The following is a 23,657-nucleotide window of genomic DNA, read 5'->3' as shown; positions in this document are numbered from 1 at the left end:
ACCCGTAAATGGCCTCCCGCATTCCTCTATTTCTTCTATACCCAAATTGATTTTCCTCTAATAGTTTTTCCGCACTTTTTTCCATCCTTCTCTGTAGAATTGTAGTTAAGTTTTTTGACGCATGGGAAGCTAAACTAATTGTTCTTAATGTCTCGCACCTATCCGCGCCTCTTTTAGGTTATAACCAAGTTTCATTTATAATGTTCCGGGACTTTCCCCGTCTCGTAAATGCGACTAACTAACTTAAACATATGATCTCTTACCTCTTGCTCTGCATACTTTAAAATTTTCACCTACACCCCATCTATACCTGGTGCCTTATTATTTTTTAAGTTTTTTAGTGCTATATCAAACTCTTCTCTCATTATGGGATAACCTAGTTTATCTAACTCCACACTATCTTCCTTTTCTAATATAGCTCCTAATTCATGGCCTGCGTATAGGCTAAAATGATCTTTTGTTATTTGTTATTTGAACACTAGAAACTAAGAGTCATGTTTTGAAAACAGAAATGGACTAAAATAATAAAAATACACATGGATCATTCTAACAAGTACAGGGAAACTTATAAACAAAGCTTGCACGATATAAACCAAAAACACGTAATAAAAAGACCATCTTACATCAAATCACGAGAATGTGGAATACTTATAAATATTGTGAAATGATCTACGAGATGTAGCAATTAAGTTCCGATAATATAGTTGCAACTTCCCACCTAACAGTACGGAGGGTTCGTACTGGCGTTGTTGCGAATGTTAAATCTTCCCTTAGCATTAGAAGAAGGATGAAGTCGGTAGATCGTTTCGTTAAAGATTACTTACCGCATACTAAGGTATGAATTTACTTTGTTGTGTTGTTGAGTGCACTGCAACACTAGACAACGATTTATAGAAAGCAACGTAAACTGCGCCTTTAATTGTTGTTTAATTTGTCGAAATGGCAATTCTCGAATTATCGGTTGCTACTAACAGGTTAGCTTCTGAAGCCTATTAAAATGATTAATTTTGGACATATCCACCAGGGGTTACACGCGGCGCATGATGTTGTGACGTGTGACGTTACACTTTTCGGTTTTATACCCTAGTAAATTTCCTTCCTACCGTCGATAAAGAAGTTTCACTTCAAAAAATTAGACCATTGCAGGACGCCTGACAGATGTAAAACATTGAAACTATTTTGTGCATAAAAGGATAGTTTATTAAAGGCAATAAATATGACACAATCAAAATAAAATATTGAGATTTTTTTAAGAAAATATAGGTACGCACTTATGTACGCACTTATGTGCACACATAAATGCACGCCTGAATTATAAATATATAATTAGTATACTCTTGCTTTGAATCAGTTGATCGAATGTCATAGTGTAATTTTACTTTCTTTGCAACAGACTGCAAACTTTCATTATTTAAACTATCACCGTCACTCATTTTATTGTTAGTTATTACTTGTGTATGAATAAGAACATAGCATATTATGCACAGTATAAGGATATTCTAAACAGAAGGTTTATTTCCCAACCACGGCCTTACATCCCACCCCTGCCGACACTTCACCAGATGTCTAATAAAGGTGACTACAGACCTTACTGCAAACTTGACATACATGCATGATCGTTATTTTTGCACAAGCAGGCTTTAACGTTTGTAGGATCATTTTGCGCAAGTGTTTTAACTGTACAAGCCGTTTAATGATTGATTAGAACTGAATCATGCAAGCTTGGACAAGTCGCACAGAACGTCTCCACGTACTGGCTTTTACCAGCCGTAACTCGCATGTTATCAGTAGTGGCATCATAAGCTAGCTGTACACGTTTGATCATGTCAAGCAAAGTGAAAAAAGCCCACTAAGAACTTCTAGATTTTATTATTGCATACAAAAATCAGCCGAATATAATGTATTCTGCCAATTTTATTCGCCAACAAAAGCTACAAAGCAATACAAGCATTTTTTAACGAACAAAGCTGTGTTGTTACCACACTTGTCCTTCATTGATAAACTAGCCCATAAATTTTTGTCATACTTGTTTAGCATGAAATATTATATATTCAGCGATATAAGTACTTTGTAAACGAGGCATATTGGAATTGTTAGATATTAAACCAAGACGGGCCCTGTCATTTTCTATGCTCTCATAGCCTAGNTACCTCTTCAGGCCTGAGAACAGAAAAAAGTCGCTGGGGCAGATCTGGCGAGTACGGTGGATATAGAAGCAATTCGAAGCCCAATTCATGGAATTTTGCCATCGATTTAATTGATTTGTGACACGGGGAATTGTCTTGATGAAATAGCACTTTCTTTTTCAAACAACAAACGTTCTTCCACTACAAATGCTAACTCAGATACTAATAGTGCAATAACTGTCAAATTTATACACGTGTCTTTTGAAGGTTAGGGCTAACTAAAAATCATATGGATTTGATACTAGTAGAGCCATATATGGGTCAACCTACGAACTTTTCAGCCCGCCCTTACATATTACTTATGCATGGATGGGAAAGGGAACAAGCTAGATATAAGACAAACGTTATTATCAAGACAAAACAATACATAAGTAAGAAATGAATAAAATAGTGCATACTTATCTATATATATAAAAGAAAGTCGTATTAGTTATTTATAACTCAAGAACGGCTGAACCGATTTGGCTGAGTTGTGGGGAGGTACCTTAGAATCAGGAGACGAACATAGGATACTTTTTATCCCGTTCCGTGGGGGGGGGAGTGATGAAGAGAAGTTGCAATGTTTAAATGGAACATATATTATTTGTCGTCAGATTTAGTTGAAACTTGGTTTTAATGGTCTCTCATTTAATTTCTGAAAGACCTATCTCGACATTTTAAAAAATTCAACCTCCAAAGGGGGGGGTGGTAAAAAGGTGTTGCAATTTTTGTTTGAGACATACTTTATTTGTAGTTTAATTTACTTGAAACTTAGTATATATGCTGTTTAATATTATTAATCAAATGAAAAGAGGTTGCAACGTTTCCATGGGGTTTATTTTATTTGTACTCGGATTTACTCGAAGGCTCATTGTTGAAATTAAGCAAATACGTGTTTTGGCAATTTTTAAAAATCAATCCTTAAGGATGAAATGTTGTTACTACGTTTGTATTTGAAATCTAAGAAGGCGACATTACATAAAATTAAAACATTGTAGGGGTGAATTGGAAAGGTTTTATGGAGAAACGATATTAATTTCTGCGAGCAAAGCCACGGGGAAAACCTTTCTTTATTATTCCTCAATTTCCTAACAAAAAGTAGAACAGATTATTACCCTTGTAATTATATCAGCTAGCAAAGGAATATTAATAATTATTGATTCTTATTTTCTAAAAGAAGCTGCAAAACAACTAATTAAAGGAAGCTGTTCATGAAATTGAGCCAACTACTCCTTCAGCATCTTCACGTGAGGAAATACCCATTAAATCAACTCCCATCAAGTTACGTTATGCTAGACTCCCTAACAATAAACGAATTAACAACAATAAATGTGATTCTCTGCTTGAAACAATTGAACAACATTTTAAAAAGCCTAAGTCAAAAGTAGACATATACGATATTCTTGCTCTAAAAATGATAGATATTACAAAAACACTCAAAGATTGCTAACCGAAAAAATTAATCATGAAACTATAAGTGAATCAGCTGACCATAATATCATATTCTATTTGTGATTCTGTCAATAGTGTACCTACATCTTTTGTGGGTTTCCCTAAGTTTCATCGTTTTAATAATGACAACGTTTTTGTTTCACAACAACTGCTTCATATATTTAATGTTTCGATGATGGCTAATTTAGTTTTTAATGTGTTTCACGGCTGTTTTTACTTTCTATTATCTCCTTTGTAAAATTTATAAATTGTAATAAATAATTTGAAAATAACAATGTTTCACTTACCTTCAAATAATTCCTTTTTAGCACATCGTAAATGGCATAGCAGGTTTCAGAAATTATGTAGCTTAGAGCCTATGATGAAATTATAGTTGAGTATTTCAGATCTCTTCTTAACTTCTTTCGGACGCGAAAAATTGAAGTTATTGTTAACCTTTCATGTGGAGTTATTGCTTCTCTCATAATCATATCTTTTTTTTAATTAAAGGAATCACGAGTAACAAAAGATTCAAATAAGTTTCTTCATTCATTCTAAGATGAGTACACCATGTGCAAATAGGTTTTTTTTTCACTAACCCCTGTTTACACCAAATGTTGCGTCCTTTCTTTCGAGTTTTAGGCAAAAGTCAGCTTGTCAAGTTTGCAATTACGTGTGTAGCCACCATAAGAAATATCATAAAGGTTGATGAACACAACAAGAGGCCTGATAAGAGCCGACAGCAATGTGGTTGACGCAAACCCCTACAGTATTGTACGTCAAAAAGACCACTCCGAGTGGCTTGAAAATTTATCTATTTTCAGAATAAATTTCAATGAGCAATATATATTTGTTTTAATGATTTCAGTGTTTTTAGTGACTAATCTTTATAATAAAAATGGTTTCACACTAATTTTAGATGTCAAAACCCAATTGTAAATTAGCGGTAATGGTGAATTTTTAACATATGCACTCTCATATGAAGTGCATATAGTTGGGAGATTCAAAATTGACACGGTCCTCAATAAACTATTTGCGAGAATGATGTCTTCTTGTTTCCACTTGGGACTGTAGTAACTGCTGCGTTTTGCACACGCCCTTGTAAAGTTAAAAAATGCTTCATGAGTAGTACAAAGTGAAAAGAGATAACCAAATAATAAGCGGTGCAGCGATTAGAGGTTACTTAAGAATGCAGAAGATCCGGGTCGGCTTTATAACTGCCTGGCTGGAATTATATTTTTAAACAACAAGCGTCTTCGCTTTCCTAAATTCCTGAGAATTTATTATAAGTTCGATGCCAACAACATGCTCAAATTCTGCTTGCCTGCATCTCCTTCTGTTACACATTAATTAGTGTAAAGTTATTCCTTTTTTTTTAGTAGTGTCCGCTACAATTCCTACCTGACATCTCGTTTCTATATTTACGACATTCCCTACAACGTCTGTTGTGAATAAAAGTAGGCGTTCTGTCAGCAACCGCTCTGGTCTAGTTAGTTAGTTGAAAGAAAAAAGTAAATGTGACAATTTTATTATGGAGTATATCAATAATCTAGATACAGGGTGTCTCTCATATTTCGGAAACTACTTCGATTCGAATTTTAAAAATGTGGATAATAGCGTTAATGAGTATGCTTTCCTCAATTAAAATAACGACATCCATGTAGCACTTCCTGTTATACCGGAAGTTGACACCAACTTCCTTATTTTAAATGGAAAATCGTGTGTTTATGACGGTTTTGAATTCTACTTATGATTTTAGATAGACTTTTATAATGCTTTTTTCTAATTCTAAAATTTACCTTTTTCGAGATATTAATTTTTTTTTAAATATTACAGAGCAGTAAGTTGCGAAACAACATGCCTATTTTACAGTAAGAACAACATTCTCAGAAAAGGCAACTATACCCCCAATAATAATAGACAATAAAAATACAATACCACAAATGGCGTGGCAAACGCCATCTGTAGCACGATGCTACATTTTAGGATTACGTATGCTCCAACAAGGTCCATTTAAATACACGAATCCCGGCGTAGCTAACCTCAACGTGATAGGCACCTTACCATAATCGAATTATTTTATACCCCCAAAGCTTCCCGTCCATACTTTCAAAGTGAGTTAATTACATACCGAGTGTTAGATATTTAGATTTGGTTAACTTCAAGCAATCATAAGTTGATTTTTCAACAACACCATGTATATATTTTCATAGCTTTATACAGAATTTTATTGTCATTCGAATGGTACTATGGTTCCCTAGACCAGGGATCGGCAACCTGCGGCTCGCGAGCCACATGCGGCTTTTTGGATGTGAAGCTGCGCCTGTTTAGTTCCATACGTAAATATTATTTATTTTATAAAAAAAAACATTTAAAAATCGTTCTGAATCGATTAACGAGGATTAGGCACCGATTCTATCTCTCAGCCACTTGTACTCGCTTTTCACTGCCCCCAACAGTCTTCCAGATTGCTACAGTGAGGTGAAGAAGTTGGCATATGGAGTGCCGACTATTTTCAAACAGTCATATTCGTGCTAGCAAGAGTTCTTTTGCACGAATATGATTACAAGGAATGTAAGAAGTCAACTAACAAATAAAAATTTAGAGTTGTGTTTGAAACTTAAAACAACGAATTATGATTCAAATTTATCCAAACTTTTCAAAACCATGCAAAGCCATCGCTCCCATTGAATTTGTTTGCTCAATTATTGTTGAAGTACAAATTAGTGTTGTAAGTAAATGTTTAACTGTTGTAATTTTTTACTTAAATAATAAGTAATGATCTAGTAATATCCTAAACAAATTATTGAATTTGTTGTGAAAAACACTACTTATATATGAAGAAAAAAGGTTAGTTTTTTCATCAAAAAACTTTATTTATGGGTACTATTTATTATTGGTAAGAAAAAATTTTGTGGCTCTTTAAAAACTTTGAAATTTTGTAAATTATAATTTTTGACTCTTCCAAATCAAAAGGTTGACGACCCCTGCCCTAGACGCATCTCCTCTAGTTTTCAAATTACTTACTGTATATTTGTTATTATGAGTTAATTAGTGTCACTCAAACACCCATTCTGACATTTTAGTCATTAAATATTTTGATTCTCAACTTCAATTATTCAATATTATTTTTATGAAGAATGGAAAATGAAAATATCTTTTCAAATTGAAAATTTTAAGGAATCAACTGCAATACGGTAGACTACACTAATAAGAAACGCAAATAAACAGTAATTAAAAAAATTGGTCTGAGCACATTTTGGTCGGTGCTAATACGACTAACTTCCCATTAGATAATACAGTTATTGTAAAGTACATTCGTTTCTAAAGTTTGAAAAAAACGCGGCACAATAATAAATAACAAACAATGTTTGAGAGTTCGTCATTTTATAAACCCATAAGAAACAGTATTTCGTCTGAGAAAACCGAATTGATAGAGTACTTGCATCAGTCAATTGGTAAATACTATTTTTTATTGTTTATCGATTGTTTATAACAATTCATTTTGTTATAAACAAATTTTTATTATAATATGTTATTATAATATGTTATTCCCTGTCTTGAATAATGATATTTCGTTATTATTGATTCCGTAACTTCATTGTTGTGATTAGATTAGAACGTATTTTAATTAAATTGTTTGTAATTAATTCGTTTTTTTTTTTATAAAAAAAAAACGGCTTGACCGATTTCGTTCAAATTTCTTTCAGATCTTCATTATGATAATATCTTTCGAAAAAATTTTGGTTGAGGGCGATATCTCAATCCGTTCTTGAGATATCGAAAACGAAAAAAATGCTGACATACGAACGTACGTACATACGAACGTACGTACATACGTACGTACGTACGTACGTACGTACGTACGTACGTACGTACGTACATACACACATCATCAAAAAAATTGGCTAGCATGCTACTAATATGTTAAAACGTGGAAATATAATGAAAATTCCGATTTCACTTTTCGACCCAATTACAATAACTTCCTAATGGGAAGTTAATAAACAATGAACATCGGCTGTTGTATTAGTTTAATCGTTGCATATGCCTCCGTTTAATCATAAGCAAATGCTTTTTCCATTCTTCATAAAAATAATATACAATAATTGACATTGAGAATCAAAATATTTGATGACTAAACTGTATGTATGGGTGTTTGAGTGACAATAATTAACTCATTTTATTTGTTTTGAAGTTTTGCTAATAATTTCACAGCCATCTTCGTAAACAGATAAACAGTTTTAGTTGATTTTACAAAGAACAGTAAATAATTTGAAAACTAGAGATGGGCATAGGCAACGATAGTACCATTCGAAAGACAATAAAATTCTGTATAAGGCCATGAAAATATATACAGGGTGTTCCATTTGTAAAAATTAACTTACGATTGTTTGAAATAAACCAAATCCGCCACTAAATATCTAACACCCTGTATGCAATTAACCCCCTTTGAAAGCTAGAGGGTATAGTTACATTTTCTGAGAATATTGTTGCTCCAGCTTTCTTACTGTAAAAACGGCATGCTTTTTCGAAACCTACTGCCCTGTGATACTTTTTTTAAAAAAAAAATAATATCTCGGAAATGGTAATAAATTTTAAAAGCAGGAAAGCTAAAAGATGTACCTAAACCCATAAGTAGAATTCAAAACCGTCATAATATACAGGGTGTTCCATTTAAAATAATGAAATTGTTGTCAACTTCCGGTATAACCGGAAGTTCTGCATGGGTGCCGTTATTTTAATTGAAGAGAGCATACCCAATCGCTATTGCCCAAATTTTCAAAATTCGAATCAAAGTAAGCTTGAAAACTTACTACGTGGTTTATTAATTATAAAGTTCAGAAAAAAATTGCCAGGCGATTCTGGTGAGCAAAAGTACTGGATAGGTAGGTCAAAAGGTGTACAGTATATGGCTTGAAATAAACTTGGTTCTGTAAAGTTGAAATTTATATGAGTTTAAGTAAGGAATGTAGAAATAGGAGATACAATAACATGAGGTTCTGGATAGCATAAGACCTTAACAGGCGAGGGGCAAGATGCTATGGTATCAAGAAGTGTTTAAATGTTTCCCTATATTATAAAATTATTACTTTTGTTATATTTATTCACTTTAAAATATCGGGTAATTTTTGTGGGACTGACATTGCAGAATTTAGGTAAGTCACGCTTGAGTTCACATTATGTTAAAAAGCAAAATCTAGGAATGATATGACTTGAAAAGTTTGTATGCCAAATATATAATATGAAAGTTAAATGTGTAAATGATGCACGTTATGAAAATTTTTAGCCACATACAAAGCAAGTAATACTAAAGTATTTACGAAGAAACTTATCAGTTATGATTCGTCAAATTTACCTCCATGTCAACGTGAACTACACCAACAATTATAGAGGATATTATACACAACAAATATCTGGCGAAACAATCATTTAAAAGAGCCAACAGTTCTTACACTTGAAGGTTATGGTTGGAATTTAATTGAGGATAAATATGTTTTTAATTGGTTTGAGGGGAATACAGTTCCTTCTTCAATCTATGAAATACTCTTACAACAGTCAGCTGATGTTTGAAAGCAAGTTGAGGAAACAGAGAAAAAAAAATTCAGGTAAAATATGACCAATAATATTAATATATGGGGACTTATATAACTGCGCAAGATCCGATACGTAACAAAATTTTAAATGTATCAAACTTTTCTTAATTTCAGAAGATGAAGTTGGTTATGAAGTCAAATGATGACAAAGAAATAAGTAGTGACGAGTCAGACGATGATTACAAAAAAAATAATTTAAAACTTATGCAGGTGTCATTATAATCAATAAAATATATATCTCCTAATAATTTTTAGTTCCATGTAATGTCACTCGGACAATTGAATTCACGTTACGCTTTTTAGCAGCATACCCGTAGCATCTTGCCTCTCGCCTGTCAAGGTCTTATGTTGGTCAGAACCGCCTTCATTATACCTCTTATTTCTACATCCCTTACTTAAACACGTATATAAATTTACAGAACAAAGTTTATTTCAAACCATGTACTGTACACCTTTTGACCAACCTGTCCGGTACTTGTACCCACCAGAATTGTCTGGCATTTTTTTCCTGAACTTTATAATCAATAAACTAAGTCGTAATAAATTTTCAAGCTTACAACGGTAAGTTTATTTTTTAACTTTTATTAATTAATATTTATTAATACTTTCAAAAATACAGGGTCTGCTGATGTGCAGGGCCGAGACCTGCCAGGTCATGGTTACTATACTTAACATGCTATAATTCATCACTAAACAAATTTCTAGCCTTACAGGAGTACCGTTACCGGGAGCGTTCACTAGCTCTCAGTCTAACATAAAGCCTACTTATTAAAAAAAAAATACTTGCCTGACCTTTGGTACAACCAACCATGGATAACACTGAAACATCTTAGCAACTTTTTCAGCATTTTTGCCTTCATTAAAAAAATCTAGCTCCTGAGGTATATTCTTTTTTGTTTCATCTACTAACCATTGAAATTTAAATTCTGGAAAAATCAGACTAACTATTTTTACCATAATTTCCATGCTTTTCATATCAACTTTTGCGTGATTTTTTACATAAGGGTGTTGAACTTTAATAGCTACTACAGAACCATCATGAAGAAATGCCTTATGAACTTGGGCTAATGAAGCTGTACCCAATGGTTCTGGATCCACTGATAGAAATATTTCTTTTGGCTGCACAAAAATAAAAAAATATTAACATCAATGCAGCCTACTAATTGTACAATATACAACAGGATAATTCAATAAATAAGAGAAAATATTGACTATCGAACAGAAAACTAAATGAAGACAATAAAACAAAAATATGCTACAATAGAAGAATATAAAATCTAACAAATAACAATAAACTAACAGTATTGTACTTAAACAATAAAAGTCTAAAAAACAAAATGGAAGAAATTGATGAAACACTAAAAATTAAGTAAGTAGAAATAGATACAATATGCATATCTGAAACATGGCTATCAAAGAAAGAAGAAACATACTACAATATAAGCAGATATGACAGTTACTTTGTATCGAGAAAAAAGAAGAAGAGGAGTCGGCGTCAAAAAAGACATAACAGACTGTAAATTAAAAAATACCAGTAACAACGATAACACCTCAATCCTAAAAATTAATATTAAAACCAAGAACAAAATTCAAAATCTCAATATAGTATTAGTATACAGGCCAGAAGATATCCCAGAACATCGACTACTATGAGAATTGGACAGAATAATAGACAATAAAAATACAATACCACAAATGGCACGATAAACGCCATCTGTAGTACAATGCTACATTTTAGGATTACGTATTCTCAACAAGGTCCATTTAAATACATGGATATCTACTTGCTGAAACGAAATCCCAGCGTAGCTCACCACGTGATAGGCACGTTACCATAATCGAATAAAATAATTCGATGTGGTCTGTGTTCTGTCGAAACTGCCAGACGTGGATCGCGATTTCAATCTTGTTGGATCTCATCAGCGCGTCGATTACTACATTGCAAAAAATTAAAATAAAATACAAAAACCGGAAATGTCAATGAAAAATACAACAAACTCATAGAAAGAAAGAAGGCTTAAAAAAGAACAGCACGATCATAACAAAAAACATTAAAAGACAATTCCTAAATAAAGAGTGGATTATACAAGACCATCTAAACAAAATAAACAATCTAGCCCACAGAGACCCAATGGATCTCATGTATACCCAGCAACAAATACTAAAAAAGTAAACCGAATAACACACTCCAAAACAATGTTTCTAATATATCAAATTGTAAATCTTGCAGGAGCAATATACAATTTCTAATTAATAAGGCACAGCTACCTCTATCTTACAAGCCGTGAAGTAAGAAACCTGGCAACATAACGAGCGGGTCTACTAGGAGTTACGAGAATGATGCATATACTCCGGGACTTCCACGAGCCTATTTATATATACATGGGCTGTGTGAAAATCTGATTGTTTATTCTATTTAAAACTGTCTACATTGTTGGCTTGTGCTAATTTAAACTTCAATGTTGTATTTGTTTCTAGTGTTAGTATAGTTCTTCCTATCCAGTGATGAACATTTTTTAGTAGTTATGAGTAGCAATAAGTTTTAACATAAAAATTGCACTTCCTCGTAGGTATAAAAAGGCCGCGTACTTGTTATGTTCCTGGATGAAAATCCAATTATAATAGTACATTGAAAGCAGGAGGAATATTAGTTACTACTTTTCGTTTTCCTAATGATGAAATTTTAAAGCAAAAATGGTTAAAAGCAATTCCGCAAAAACAATTGTACTTACAAAGCATTCAATTGTATGCATTTTACATTTCGAAGATAGCGCTGTTATTAAAACTGATACACATCTTCAATGTAACAGAAATTCCCATAAGGCTAAAACTAAAGTTAAATAGTGTACCTTGCATTTTTCCAAATTTATCTAGTTATGTATCTATATACAGTATCTATAAGAAAAATCTAGAAGACAAATAGTTTACTAGGAAAGACAGGAACATTTAATAGATACGTTTGGTAATAAAGATTTAATAAGCTATTTTGATGGCATGGTTAATAATTATAAAACAAAAATTTTAATTTCAGACGTGTGGTCTGTTAAAGTATTAAATTTAATAATTCTCTTGAAGTAGTGAAATAAAATTTCAATAAGTCCTGGTATGAAAGTAATAGTTTACGAAAAGGGGTCCCAACTAAATTTTATTGATCTGAAATAGTTTTTACCTTTTGATATGATGTTATCGGGGTATAAGGATGAGTGTTCTATTGATAATAATAATGAGACAGTTAAGGATTTTTAAATTTATTAAACAAAGCAATTAATTTATCAAATGGCGAAAAAGAGCAAAATTTTGAAAATTTAAACCAACTTAAAATTATTTCAGATCAACTAAATCAATTCCTTTAAAAAAAAAGGCAGCATACACCTGCTACTGTTATTATGCTTTTTACATTACAATAACTTCTTGCGGATATGATGCTATAACGAATTTTTGAGTTTACCATCTAAAAGAAATTTACAATATTTGTCTTCTAAATTTTTATGTAACTCCATCTAATACTGGCAATAACGATTTATCTTCTACTGGTCATTATTTACGTCAAATTTCTAACTCACTTTCAGCAAAAGATAAAATTGTAGTAGGTATTGCTAATAGATAAAATTTATGTTTCTGAGAAATAGCCTTAGAAATAAAGGAAAACTTCTAATGAAAATAATTAGCTAAAACAATTCTGATAAACATTTACGATTTGTTAAGTATTTGGCAATTCTTGTGAAATTGCTAATAAATGTTCAAAACATTTAATTATGCATAATATACGAACTATTTCCTGTGTATTGTACGTATCGTTTGCAAAATTCAATATTGAATTTGGTATTCTAACATTATAGTATGTTAGTTGTGGACTCTCAAGTAGCCCCGGATGGCCGACATCTTGCGGCGTTGCCACATACTTGTTCATGGCTTGTAAGATAGAGGTGACTGTGTTGTGCTGTGCTACCAAACAAGACAACAAAATCATCTAGTAAAAAGACAATATATCTTAACAAAAAGAAAACAGAAGTGAACACTTTTCTGAATAAACGAATAAAACTATTCAGTAAAATGCAAGAACTATAAACACTACCCAAAAACCTAACAAAGAAAAGAATCAAGAAATGGATGGCAAACACACTAAAAAAATCAAAGCTAAACAAAAATAAGTTAAACCAAAACTGGAAGGTAAAGATATGCAATTAAAAAACCTAAAGAAACATGAAGGCAAATAACTAATTTACTATCCGCAATCCTAAATGTATTTAGTGTAAGGGTATTGATTTCAGAGTACAAATGTGATTAAATATTTACAAAGTTAGTGTCAAATGTACCTATAGGTTATTAATATTAAGTAGGTTAATAAGTAGGATAAGTAGATGACATAGATGTAGCTTTAAATTGAGAAGTGTAACCAATTTGTATACACTTCTCAGTAAGCAAAGATGGAATTAATAAATAAATGTGTTATAATGCATTAAAAGGCATCACATAAGGTTAGTCCACAATGTAATTTTTGAAATGTTACTACAAACATGATTTGTACAACTGAAATGACTTACTTATGCATGGTAAAGATTTAAGGTGTCTTAATGATTACCTTTTTTTTAAAATCCTCAGAGATGACTTTGTAAACATCCTCTAATTTATTTGAAGGGGCATGACTATGCAGAACTTTCATTGTTTGTACATATTCTGTTGGAAGCAAATAATCCAAAGCTGCAATATGTTGCCCCACTTTTATATAAACACCTTTATTAGCACAACAAAGATCAAGCAGCATTTCAGCTGCCTTCTGATGGCAGTGTGATTTTATTTTTTTATATTCACTAGAAGTTTTATCAATACCGAATAGATCATACTTGTACATAAACCCTATCTGAAACACGGTTCTGGCAGCCCTACTAAGGCGAACGATACCAATTGGATTTATGTCGTCATTTACTGCTAAAGTTGTTACACTTATCGCACTTCCCAAAGCAGTACAACCTATAAGAGAATATTTAAATGCACGAGCCACAGTAGACATCATCATTCAATCGTAATATTATTATAAATAATTCGAAGTGGTCTGTGTTCTATTGAAACTGCCAGACGCGGATCGCGATTTCGATCTTGTTGGATCTCATCAGCGCGTCGCAGACAGTTTCGACAGAACACAGACCAATTTTACCTGCTGTCATAACAGCACATTTTATAAAATACCACAAATGGCGCGATAAACGCCATCTGTAGTACAATGCTACATTTTAGGATTACATATTCTCAACAAGGTCCATTTAAATATATGGATATCTACTTGCTGAAACGAAATCCCGGCGTAGCTCACCACTACGTGATAGGCACGTTACCATAATCGAATAAAATAATTCGAAGTGGTCTGTGTTCTGTCGAAACTGCCAGACGTGGATCGCGATTTCAATCTTGTTGGATCTCATCAGCGCGTCGATTACTACATTGCAAAAAATTAAAATAAAATACAAAAACCGGAAATGTCAATGAAAAATACAACAAACTCATAGAAAGAAAGAAGGCTTAAAAAAGAACAGCACGATCATAACAAAAAACATTAAAAGACAATTCCTAAATAAAGAGTGGATTATACAAGACCATCTAAACAAAATAAACAATCTAGCCCACAGAGACCCAATGGATCTCATGTATACCCAGCAACAAATACTAAAAAAGTAAACCGAATAACACACTCCAAAACAATGTTTCTAATATATCAAATTGTAAATCTTGCAGGAGCAATATACAATTTCTAATTAATAAGGCACAGCTACCTCTATCTTACAAGCCGTGAAGTAAGAAACCTGGCAACATAACGAGCGGGTCTACTAGGAGTTACGAGAATGATGCATATACTCCGGGACTTCCACGAGCCTATTTATATATACATGGGCTGTGTGAAAATCTGATTGTTTATTCTATTTAAAACTGTCTACATTGTTGGCTTGTGCTAATTTAAACTTCAATGTTGTATTTGTTTCTAGTGTTAGTATAGTTCTTCCTATCCAGTGATGAACATTTTTTAGTAGTTATGAGTAGCAATAAGTTTTAACATAAAAATTGCACTTCCTCGTAGGTATAAAAAGGCCGCGTACTTGTTATGTTCCTGGATGAAAATCCAATTATAATAGTACATTGAAAGCAGGAGGAATATTAGTTACTACTTTTCGTTTTCCTAATGATGAAATTTTAAAGCAAAAATGGTTAAAAGCAATTCCGCAAAAACAATTGTACTTACAAAGCATTCAATTGTATGCATTTTACATTTCGAAGATAGCGCTGTTATTAAAACTGATACACATCTTCAATGTAACAGAAATTCCCATAAGGCTAAAACTAAAGTTAAATAGTGTACCTTGCATTTTTCCAAATTTATCTAGTTATGTATCTATATACAGTATCTATAAGAAAAATCTAGAAGACAAATAGTTTACTAGGAAAGACAGGAACATTTAATAGATACGTTTGGTAATAAAGATTTAATAAGCTATTTTGATGGCATGGTTAATAATTATAAAACAAAAATTTTAATTTCAGACGTGTGGTCTGTTAAAGTATTAAATTTAATAATTCTCTTGAAGTAGTGAAATAAAATTTCAATAAGTCCTGGTATGAAAGTAATAGTTTACGAAAAGGGGTCCCAACTAAATTTTATTGATCTGAAATAGTTTTTACCTTTTGATATGATGTTATCGGGGTATAAGGATGAGTGTTCTATTGATAATAATAATGAGACAGTTAAGGATTTTTAAATTTATTAAACAAAGCAATTAATTTATCAAATGGCGAAAAAGAGCAAAATTTTGAAAATTTAAACCAACTTAAAATTATTTCAGATCAACTAAATCAATTCCTTTAAAAAAAAAGGCAGCATACACCTGCTACTGTTATTATGCTTTTTACATTACAATAACTTCTTGCGGATATGATGCTATAACGAATTTTTGAGTTTACCATCTAAAAGAAATTTACAATATTTGTCTTCTAAATTTTTATGTAACTCCATCTAATACTGGCAATAACGATTTATCTTCTACTGGTCATTATTTACGTCAAATTTCTAACTCACTTTCAGCAAAAGATAAAATTGTAGTAGGTATTGCTAATAGATAAAATTTATGTTTCTGAGAAATAGCCTTAGAAATAAAGGAAAACTTCTAATGAAAATAATTAGCTAAAACAATTCTGATAAACATTTACGATTTGTTAAGTATTTGGCAATTCTTGTGAAATTGCTAATAAATGTTCAAAACATTTAATTATGCATAATATACGAACTATTTCCTGTGTATTGTACGTATCGTTTGCAAAATTCAATATTGAATTTGGTATTCTAACATTATAGTATGTTAGTTGTGGACTCTCAAGTAGCCCCGGATGGCCGACATCTTGCGGCGTTGCCACATACTTGTTCATGGCTTGTAAGATAGAGGTGACTGTGTTGTGCTGTGCTACCAAACAAGACAACAAAATCATCTAGTAAAAAGACAATATATCTTAACAAAAAGAAAACAGAAGTGAACACTTTTCTGAATAAACGAATAAAACTATTCAGTAAAATGCAAGAACTATAAACACTACCCAAAAACCTAACAAAGAAAAGAATCAAGAAATGGATGGCAAACACACTAAAAAAATCAAAGCTAAACAAAAATAAGTTAAACCAAAACTGGAAGGTAAAGATATGCAATTAAAAAACCTAAAGAAACATGAAGGCAAATAACTAATTTACTATCCGCAATCCTAAATGTATTTAGTGTAAGGGTATTGATTTCAGAGTACAAATGTGATTAAATATTTACAAAGTTAGTGTCAAATGTACCTATAGGTTATTAATATTAAGTAGGTTAATAAGTAGGATAAGTAGATGACATAGATGTAGCTTTAAATTGAGAAGTGTAACCAATTTGTATACACTTCTCAGTAAGCAAAGATGGAATTAATAAATAAATGTGTTATAATGCATTAAAAGGCATCACATAAGGTTAGTCCACAATGTAATTTTTGAAATGTTACTACAAACATGATTTGTACAACTGAAATGACTTACTTATGCATGGTAAAGATTTAAGGTGTCTTAATGATTACCTTTTTTTTAAAATCCTCAGAGATGACTTTGTAAACATCCTCTAATTTATTTGAAGGGGCATGACTATGCAGAACTTTCATTGTTTGTACATATTCTGTTGGAAGCAAATAATCCAAAGCTGCAATATGTTGCCCCACTTTTATATAAACACCTTTATTAGCACAACAAAGATCAAGCAGCATTTCAGCTGCCTTCTGATGGCAGTGTGATTTTATTTTTTTATATTCACTAGAAGTTTTATCAATACCGAATAGATCATACTTGTACATAAACCCTATCTGAAACACGGTTCTGGCAGCCCTACTAAGGCGAACGATACCAATTGGATTTATGTCGTCATTTACTGCTAAAGTTGTTACACTTATCGCACTTCCCAAAGCAGTACAACCTATAAGAGAATATTTAAATGCACGAGCCACAGTAGACATCATCATTCAATCGTAATATTATTATCATTTTTTAATATATTTGAAGTATGTTATAAATTCGGCATTAAAGCCAACAAATAACGGTTTCGCAACTTTTCTACATAATTTTTCTAAACGCATACTTACCATAGACAAATATTTATGGTGAGTACAGCAATGCTGCCAATTTCCGAAAATTTTGAGTTCCAAAGCTCAAGTTCATAGATAAGGGCTCAAGTTGAAAACAGGTAAAATCAGAACACTTACTTGAAAAAAAAAACCTAAAAAAGAAAATAAGTTATATCAACCCAAATCAACAATGACATGTGAGTATATTTGGATCATATATATAATACCCCTGTATTGCTAGTAGGGGTCTAGAAAATGATGACGACCCAACGGTGCAGACATATATGCGTCTGTCTCTCTCGTAACTACTACGAATATTACGCGCATCATTTACCCCACCAGACTTGTGACGATTGCGCACAACGGGTCCAGTAATCTAAAAAGCGACAGAAGTAGTCGTTTTTTGTCTCACTTACTCCGTGACATTTCCACTTCCGGGAACTAGCAATATAGGAGTATTATATATATNGTTAAATGCGATTTCTTGCTTAATTAAAGGATAATTACTGTATTTAATTAGAATCATTTCGAATTACATTACTTTAATTATTTATTAGAGTAGATGTCAGCTACTACGTTCCGATCAATGAATAATTTTAATATGGTAGGAATTAGTTAAAGCTAATAGGCTGTGACCGTTCTATTTCCGTTACAAAATTGATCGTATTAATTTAATAAATTTGTCGTCAGCAAACATGTGGCATTTGAAGAGATTGTAGTATAATTTTTCAAAAATTAGCTAGTAATTTTACACACCAGTTAGTTTTATACTTATTGAATTGTAATCTATTTCTTCCGTAACTCAGGAAATAATGAAATAATATTAAAGATATATATTTATACAGGGTGTTTCTGAAATAAGTAGCAAGCTTTGCTGGATGTTAACTATATAGATGCAATACGGAATCGTATGGTGAGTAAATAGCGTGATTAAGATGCAAAAATTTGAAATTTGTTACAATTTGAAGCCGGCACTGGTCGTGAATTGGCAACGTATAAGCATATCAATAGCTTACTACTACGTTACTACACATTTTGTACGTTATGCAGTACTATTTAAAGAGTACACCGCGACATGGTGTTAAGGTAGTTGTTCCATGAAAAGCGTTTTCTTAGGATTCTTATGAAATTTTGACAGAATATTATTTAAGTTATTCTTCACCTATATGTGCAGACTGAAATTATTGGGCAATATAGTTTCAGAGATATTTAATTTCAAAGTTCGCGTTTTTGCGGCTCTTATACATTGTACTATACAGGATACCGGCGAGGCTAACTAGAAATACAATGTTAACTTGGAATCCCTTCTTACAAATGTTTTAAAAAACTACAGAAAGATTAAACAATGTCTAATAACTTCTTTGAAAAAAGTTTGATTAATTATTACAACACAGTTTCTGAGATATTAATTAATAAATAACGAACAATTTATCGCACTCAAGTAGTAGAAGGGATACACGAATGAAGAGCGGTACGGGATTGGCTGGGAATAGTGCAGTAACAGCAAAAAGTTTTAGGCTTAGGNCAGACTCGTGACGATTACGCACAACGGGTCGAGTAATCTAAAAAGAGAGAAAAGTAGTGGTTTTTTGATTCACTTACCCCGTTACACTTCCACTTACGGGAACTAGCAATATAGGAGTATTATATATATATATAATTTGGATACGAAATTTTTTTTGAAGTTGGAACCACCTAAGATGGATGTGAAGGTTTTCTATAACGCAAATATCTATGATGGAAACTAGAGTTACTTAATAATAAGAGTCTGGCCACAGGCAGCATCGCTGTGATTGGTGCGCGCATACGGCGGCCATGTTTAAAGGTAATATCAATAAACACAAGTTATTTTTGTTTAAATTTAAAATGCGTTTTTAAAAAATAGAAAAACATTACTTAAACAAAATTACAGGATGATTTAAAAAATTAAATATCATAAAGACGACCTACATTTGTCTAAGTGACTAAAAATTCTCGTTACAAGTATTAATAATACCATGTTTTTCTAATACTTAGTTTTTGCTATACCTCAGGAAATGTACTTTATACATCTGACACGTACATACAATTGTTCGTTATATTAAAACAATAGACAACTTATTTGCACAATAGTTCCTTCACCCTCATTATTGTCAACGATTGTCAACCTTCAAGCGCAAATGACACGCAATCAATTGGTGTTGATTAAATTATTATATCTTCAGTATTTTTTGAATAAATTGACATTCAATTTCAATCTGCACCCGAAACAATTTTCCTTTTTTTTAACAGAACTAATGGATGCATGATTATGATACGTACGTATTTAGAACCCGCAAACGACGCACAATTTATGGGTGAAGCTTGGTTCAGTGAGTTATTTATATCGGGTGCCATTTCACACAACCCTTACAGTATATATTTCTTTAATCTATGGATATTGTAATAGACAAAATTCTGTTGTAGGTCTATGTTGTTCACAATTTCTCAACGATATTTTATGGATGTACTAAAAACTGTGACAAGTTGTAATGTGCAATTTTTAAATCGAGATTTACTCGAATTCCTTGCTTTTATTAGATTGCGAACTGTTGTTTTACGTTACAATGGAAGATATGCAAAAAAAGATACAAAGTGAACTAGATAGTTTTAAACTAGTCCAAAAAGGTCCGTCGATTTTAATCGTAATTGTAATTTAAGACGTTTCTTGTTAAATAAGTCATTTTTACCATTTACAGAATATCAGAAAGCAATTTCAAATCGACAACAACTGGACGCTCAACTAAACGAAAATCAAATAGTTAAAGGCGAATTAGATATTTTATCAACTGATTCTGTAGTTTACAAAAGTGTGGGGCCAATCTTAATTAAGACTGACATTACCGAAGCTAGACAAAATGTCGAAAAACGTATGGATTTTATTAACAAAGAATTAAAACGTGTAGATGATCATCTTACTGAATTGGAGAAGAAGCAAAATAATCACAGGGAATCCCTAAATAAGCTGCAGCAGCAATTTCAACAGGCGCATGTTAAAGCAGCAATGCGAGCTTAAAATTGAAATTGTCTCTATTGTGTTTATGTTCATTAAAATAATGCTTAATAAATAATATTTGTTGTACAGATATACTTATTAATAACTTTGTATTTTTCGTCAAGTATCACCATTAAATCCACAAGGACAAGGGACTCGAAAAGATCTATCCGCCCGAAGCCTCGCAGTGGTTAAATCCGCCCTTGAAAATTAATGACACTAGCCCATTAAGTATAGGAACGGATTTGATTGCCAGAATTGTTTCTTAAATTATTTTCGTATACAGGATTCCTTATAGAATTTCTATTTTTATTTTATGTCTTACCGTTTTTTATTCATTGCATTTTTTTTTCAGATACAATTAAATGTGGACATCCTGCCATTCCTGTTAATGCAAGAATAACCCTCACCTCTGAGGATCTCCTTCCAGGCACAAAGGGTAGCTATTTGTGTGATGAAGGATATGAAACATTTGGAAACACACAAATTGTCTGTTCAAGTAGTGGAAAATGGGTCGGTGACCTGCCTTTCTGTGGTAAGACAATTAAATCGAGTTCTGTGTAACTAAACTAACCAAAACACGAATTTAAAATTCCACAAATGCGTTTATGAAACCTGAAATATATTTCGACACCTTCGGTATCTTTCCTTACTAACATTTAATAATAAAGTTTATGTTAGAGCAGAATAGTATTTTCCTGAAATTTAGTTTTATTTTTTTAACAAATTAATGATAATTAATCAACGATTTGCACCGCATTTTAAATAAGGTGACCATACGTCCCGAATTGGCTGAGACAGTCCCGGATTTCCACCTTGCGTCCCGGATTTTTCTAGAAGCAGTATTTGTCCCGGATTTAGGTTTTTTGTCCCGGATTGTCCCGAATTTTTGAAAAGGTTCTTTTTTTCATTATTTATTTTAAATTTATTTCAACTAGAATTATTTTTACAAAATTTGAACCGAAAAAATTGTGCATATCAAAATACGCGGCACGCTTTAAACCACTTGAAGCATACAGTGAACTCTCGATTCTGCGAATCCCCTTCCACCTAANATCTTACTGAATTGGAGAAGAAGCAAAATAATCACAGGGAATCCCTAAATAAGCTGCAGCAGCAATTTCAACAGGCGCATGTTAAAGCAGCAATGCGAGCTTAAAATTGAAATTGTCTCTATTGTGTTTATGTTCATTAAAATAATGCTTAATAAATAATATTTGTTGTACAGATATACTTATTAATAACTTTGTATTTTTAAATATATTAAAATTCAAGCTGACCGATGAAACTGGTGTTATTACCAACAGTAAATATTTTATTTGTTTTAATTTCCATTAACTGAACGAAATTGAGTATCTTTTAACCCTTCCGTGTTTATACAGTACACCATAACCTAAATTGTTGTGTCAAATACATCAGACATAATAAATAGACATTGAACCTTAACAAAATCAAATCTGCATTTTAAGGATTTCTTAATTCTTAACTTCTCTGTGTAAACAATATTAATAAACAAGATAATATGACCACATTAGATGATAAAATTCTAGGTGAAAAATTACAATACTATTGTAGTAGCAGTGAAGACGAAGAAAATGGAGACTCTGATTCAAATTCAAATACACCAAAGAAAAATGAGCGTTCACTTCAGATCGAAACCTCACAGTTAGAAAAGTGGGAGGGAACATCTCAGAATACAGGTCCAAAAGGAGTGATAACAGACTGGCAACGATTCAAACAGTTAGAATCGGAAAAACGGAATGAATGTGAAAAAGAACGAATAGCACTGGCAAAAAAATTAACGCTGTCCGTACAGTCAACTCTCGATGAAGAACGAGAAAAATCAAAATTAGAGGATCCTGAAATTTCTGAGTTGCTAAATGACGAATTTTTATTGCAGTACCAAAAACAACGTATGGAAGAAATGCTAAAACAACAAAATCACAACGTTAAGTTTGGGGAATTAATATTTTTGAAAAACAGTGAAGAATATCTCGATGCAATTGAAAAAGAACATAAATCGGTAAAAATAATCATCCATATTTATGAAAAGCATCTAAAGGCTTGCCAAATAATGAATTCATGTTTGGCAGAACTAGCCAAAGTTTATGACAACGTTAAATTTTGTGCAATTATTGCATCTGTGGCTGGCTTAAGCAGAGATTTTAAAATAAGTGGTGTACCAGCTTTATTAATATATAAAAATGGAATTTTGATAGGTAATTTTGTTAGATTAAGTTATGAATTTGGAGACAGTTTCTATGCAGAAGATGTGCAAGGCTTTTTAATTGAACATGGTATGCTTGAAGATAAAACACTTGTTCCAAAAATTGTTAAAAGTATTAATGATCAAAGCGATGATTCTGATTAAGTTATAAATATTTTGACATAATTATTTACCAAACAAATGAAATTATATATTTTAGAATTATAAATCTGTCTATACAGCTTCCAAGTCATTATCTGCCAGCCTCACTTACAAAACAGAGCATTAAAATATTATGTTCACATTTTCTCATCTTTTTAAAGAAATTGTCATTGCAGTAATAAGTAAGTTATAGTCATTTGATATTTTAAGAGATTCAAGTACATATTAACCGCTAAATGTTCATTTTTGAACTGAATACATTTAATAAACATTAATACCTAATTTAAGATAGATCTACTTATCTATCTACCTAATTTAAGGATATAAAATTTTGAAGAACTAATTTTGTTATAGTAGATCAAAAAATTAATTATTGACTACTATAATATTATAAAAAGTTGAATATAAAAATGCTTAATGTTACTATTTTATTTATTAGTAACTATTCTTTTAGAAATGAATAA

The 23,657-nt window shown here is 31.9% G+C and overlaps 3 protein-coding genes across 11 annotated transcripts in view; 2 read left to right on the top strand and 1 right to left on the bottom strand.

Moving 5' to 3' along the window:
* Positions 1–18,048, bottom strand: part of LOC108735917 (uncharacterized aarF domain-containing protein kinase 1) — a 35,628-nt gene extending 17,580 nt beyond the window's left edge. Inside the window, exons 1-3 of one of the 8 annotated variants that reach the window (XM_018468143.1) lie at positions 17,831–18,048; positions 17,276–17,664; positions 9,981–10,312 (exon numbers count right to left, since the gene is read on the bottom strand). In XM_018468143.1, coding sequence (XP_018323645.1) covers positions 9,981–10,312; positions 17,276–17,545 — 602 coding nt within the window. In that variant the 5' untranslated portion in view covers positions 17,546–17,664; positions 17,831–18,048. The other 7 variants (XM_018468142.1, XM_018468140.1, XM_018468146.1 and 4 more) reach the window with 7 other exon arrangements.
* A 2,213-nt stretch (positions 18,049–20,261) lies between these two features.
* On the top strand, positions 20,262–22,104 carry LOC108735910 (prefoldin subunit 6). 2 transcript variants are annotated; one of them, XM_025973611.1, is made up of 3 exons: positions 20,262–20,458; positions 20,530–20,769; positions 21,908–22,104. In XM_025973611.1, exons 1-3 carry the CDS (start codon positions 20,398–20,400, stop codon positions 21,982–21,984), a joined length of 378 nt encoding a protein of 125 aa, XP_025829396.1. In that variant the 5' UTR covers positions 20,262–20,397; the 3' UTR covers positions 21,985–22,104. The 2 variants fall into 2 exon arrangements, with proteins under 2 accessions (XP_025829396.1, XP_018323629.1); XM_018468127.2 differs by lacking the exon at positions 21,908–22,104 and having other exon boundaries at positions 20,265–20,458; positions 20,530–20,914.
* Positions 22,105–22,210: 106 nt separating this feature from the next.
* Positions 22,211–23,273, top strand: LOC108735907 (phosducin-like protein). The gene has a single exon (XM_018468125.2). It carries the CDS (start codon positions 22,348–22,350, stop codon positions 23,194–23,196), a length of 849 nt encoding a protein of 282 aa, XP_018323627.1. The 5' UTR covers positions 22,211–22,347; the 3' UTR covers positions 23,197–23,273.
* Positions 23,274–23,657: the final 384 nt, after the last annotated feature.

This window comes from Agrilus planipennis, unplaced genomic scaffold, assembly GCF_000699045.2.
Source record: "Agrilus planipennis isolate EAB-ADULT unplaced genomic scaffold, Apla_2.0 scaffold95, whole genome shotgun sequence".
Taxonomy (NCBI): domain Eukaryota; kingdom Metazoa; phylum Arthropoda; class Insecta; order Coleoptera; family Buprestidae; genus Agrilus; species Agrilus planipennis.
Note: the sequence above shows the minus strand (reverse complement) of the source record. Positions and strands in the feature narration are given on the sequence as shown.

What these genes read in the sequence shown, in the direction of transcription:
- LOC108735907 (XM_018468125.2), top strand. Translation starts at nt 22,348, where the DNA reads ATGACCACATTAGATGATAAAATTCTAGGTGAAAAATTACAATACTAT.
- LOC108735910 (XM_025973611.1), top strand. Translation starts at nt 20,398, where the DNA reads ATGGAAGATATGCAAAAAAAGATACAAAGTGAACTAGATAGTTTTAAA. An exon ending in TTTTAAACTAGTCCAAAAAG is followed by an intron (nt 20,459 to 20,529) that starts GTCCGTCGATTT and finishes TACCATTTACAG; the next exon opens with AATATCAGAAAGCAATTTCA. An exon ending in TGAATTGGAGAAGAAGCAAA is followed by an intron (nt 20,770 to 21,907) that starts ATAATCACAGGG and finishes AGAAGAAGCAAA; the next exon opens with ATAATCACAGGGAATCCCTA.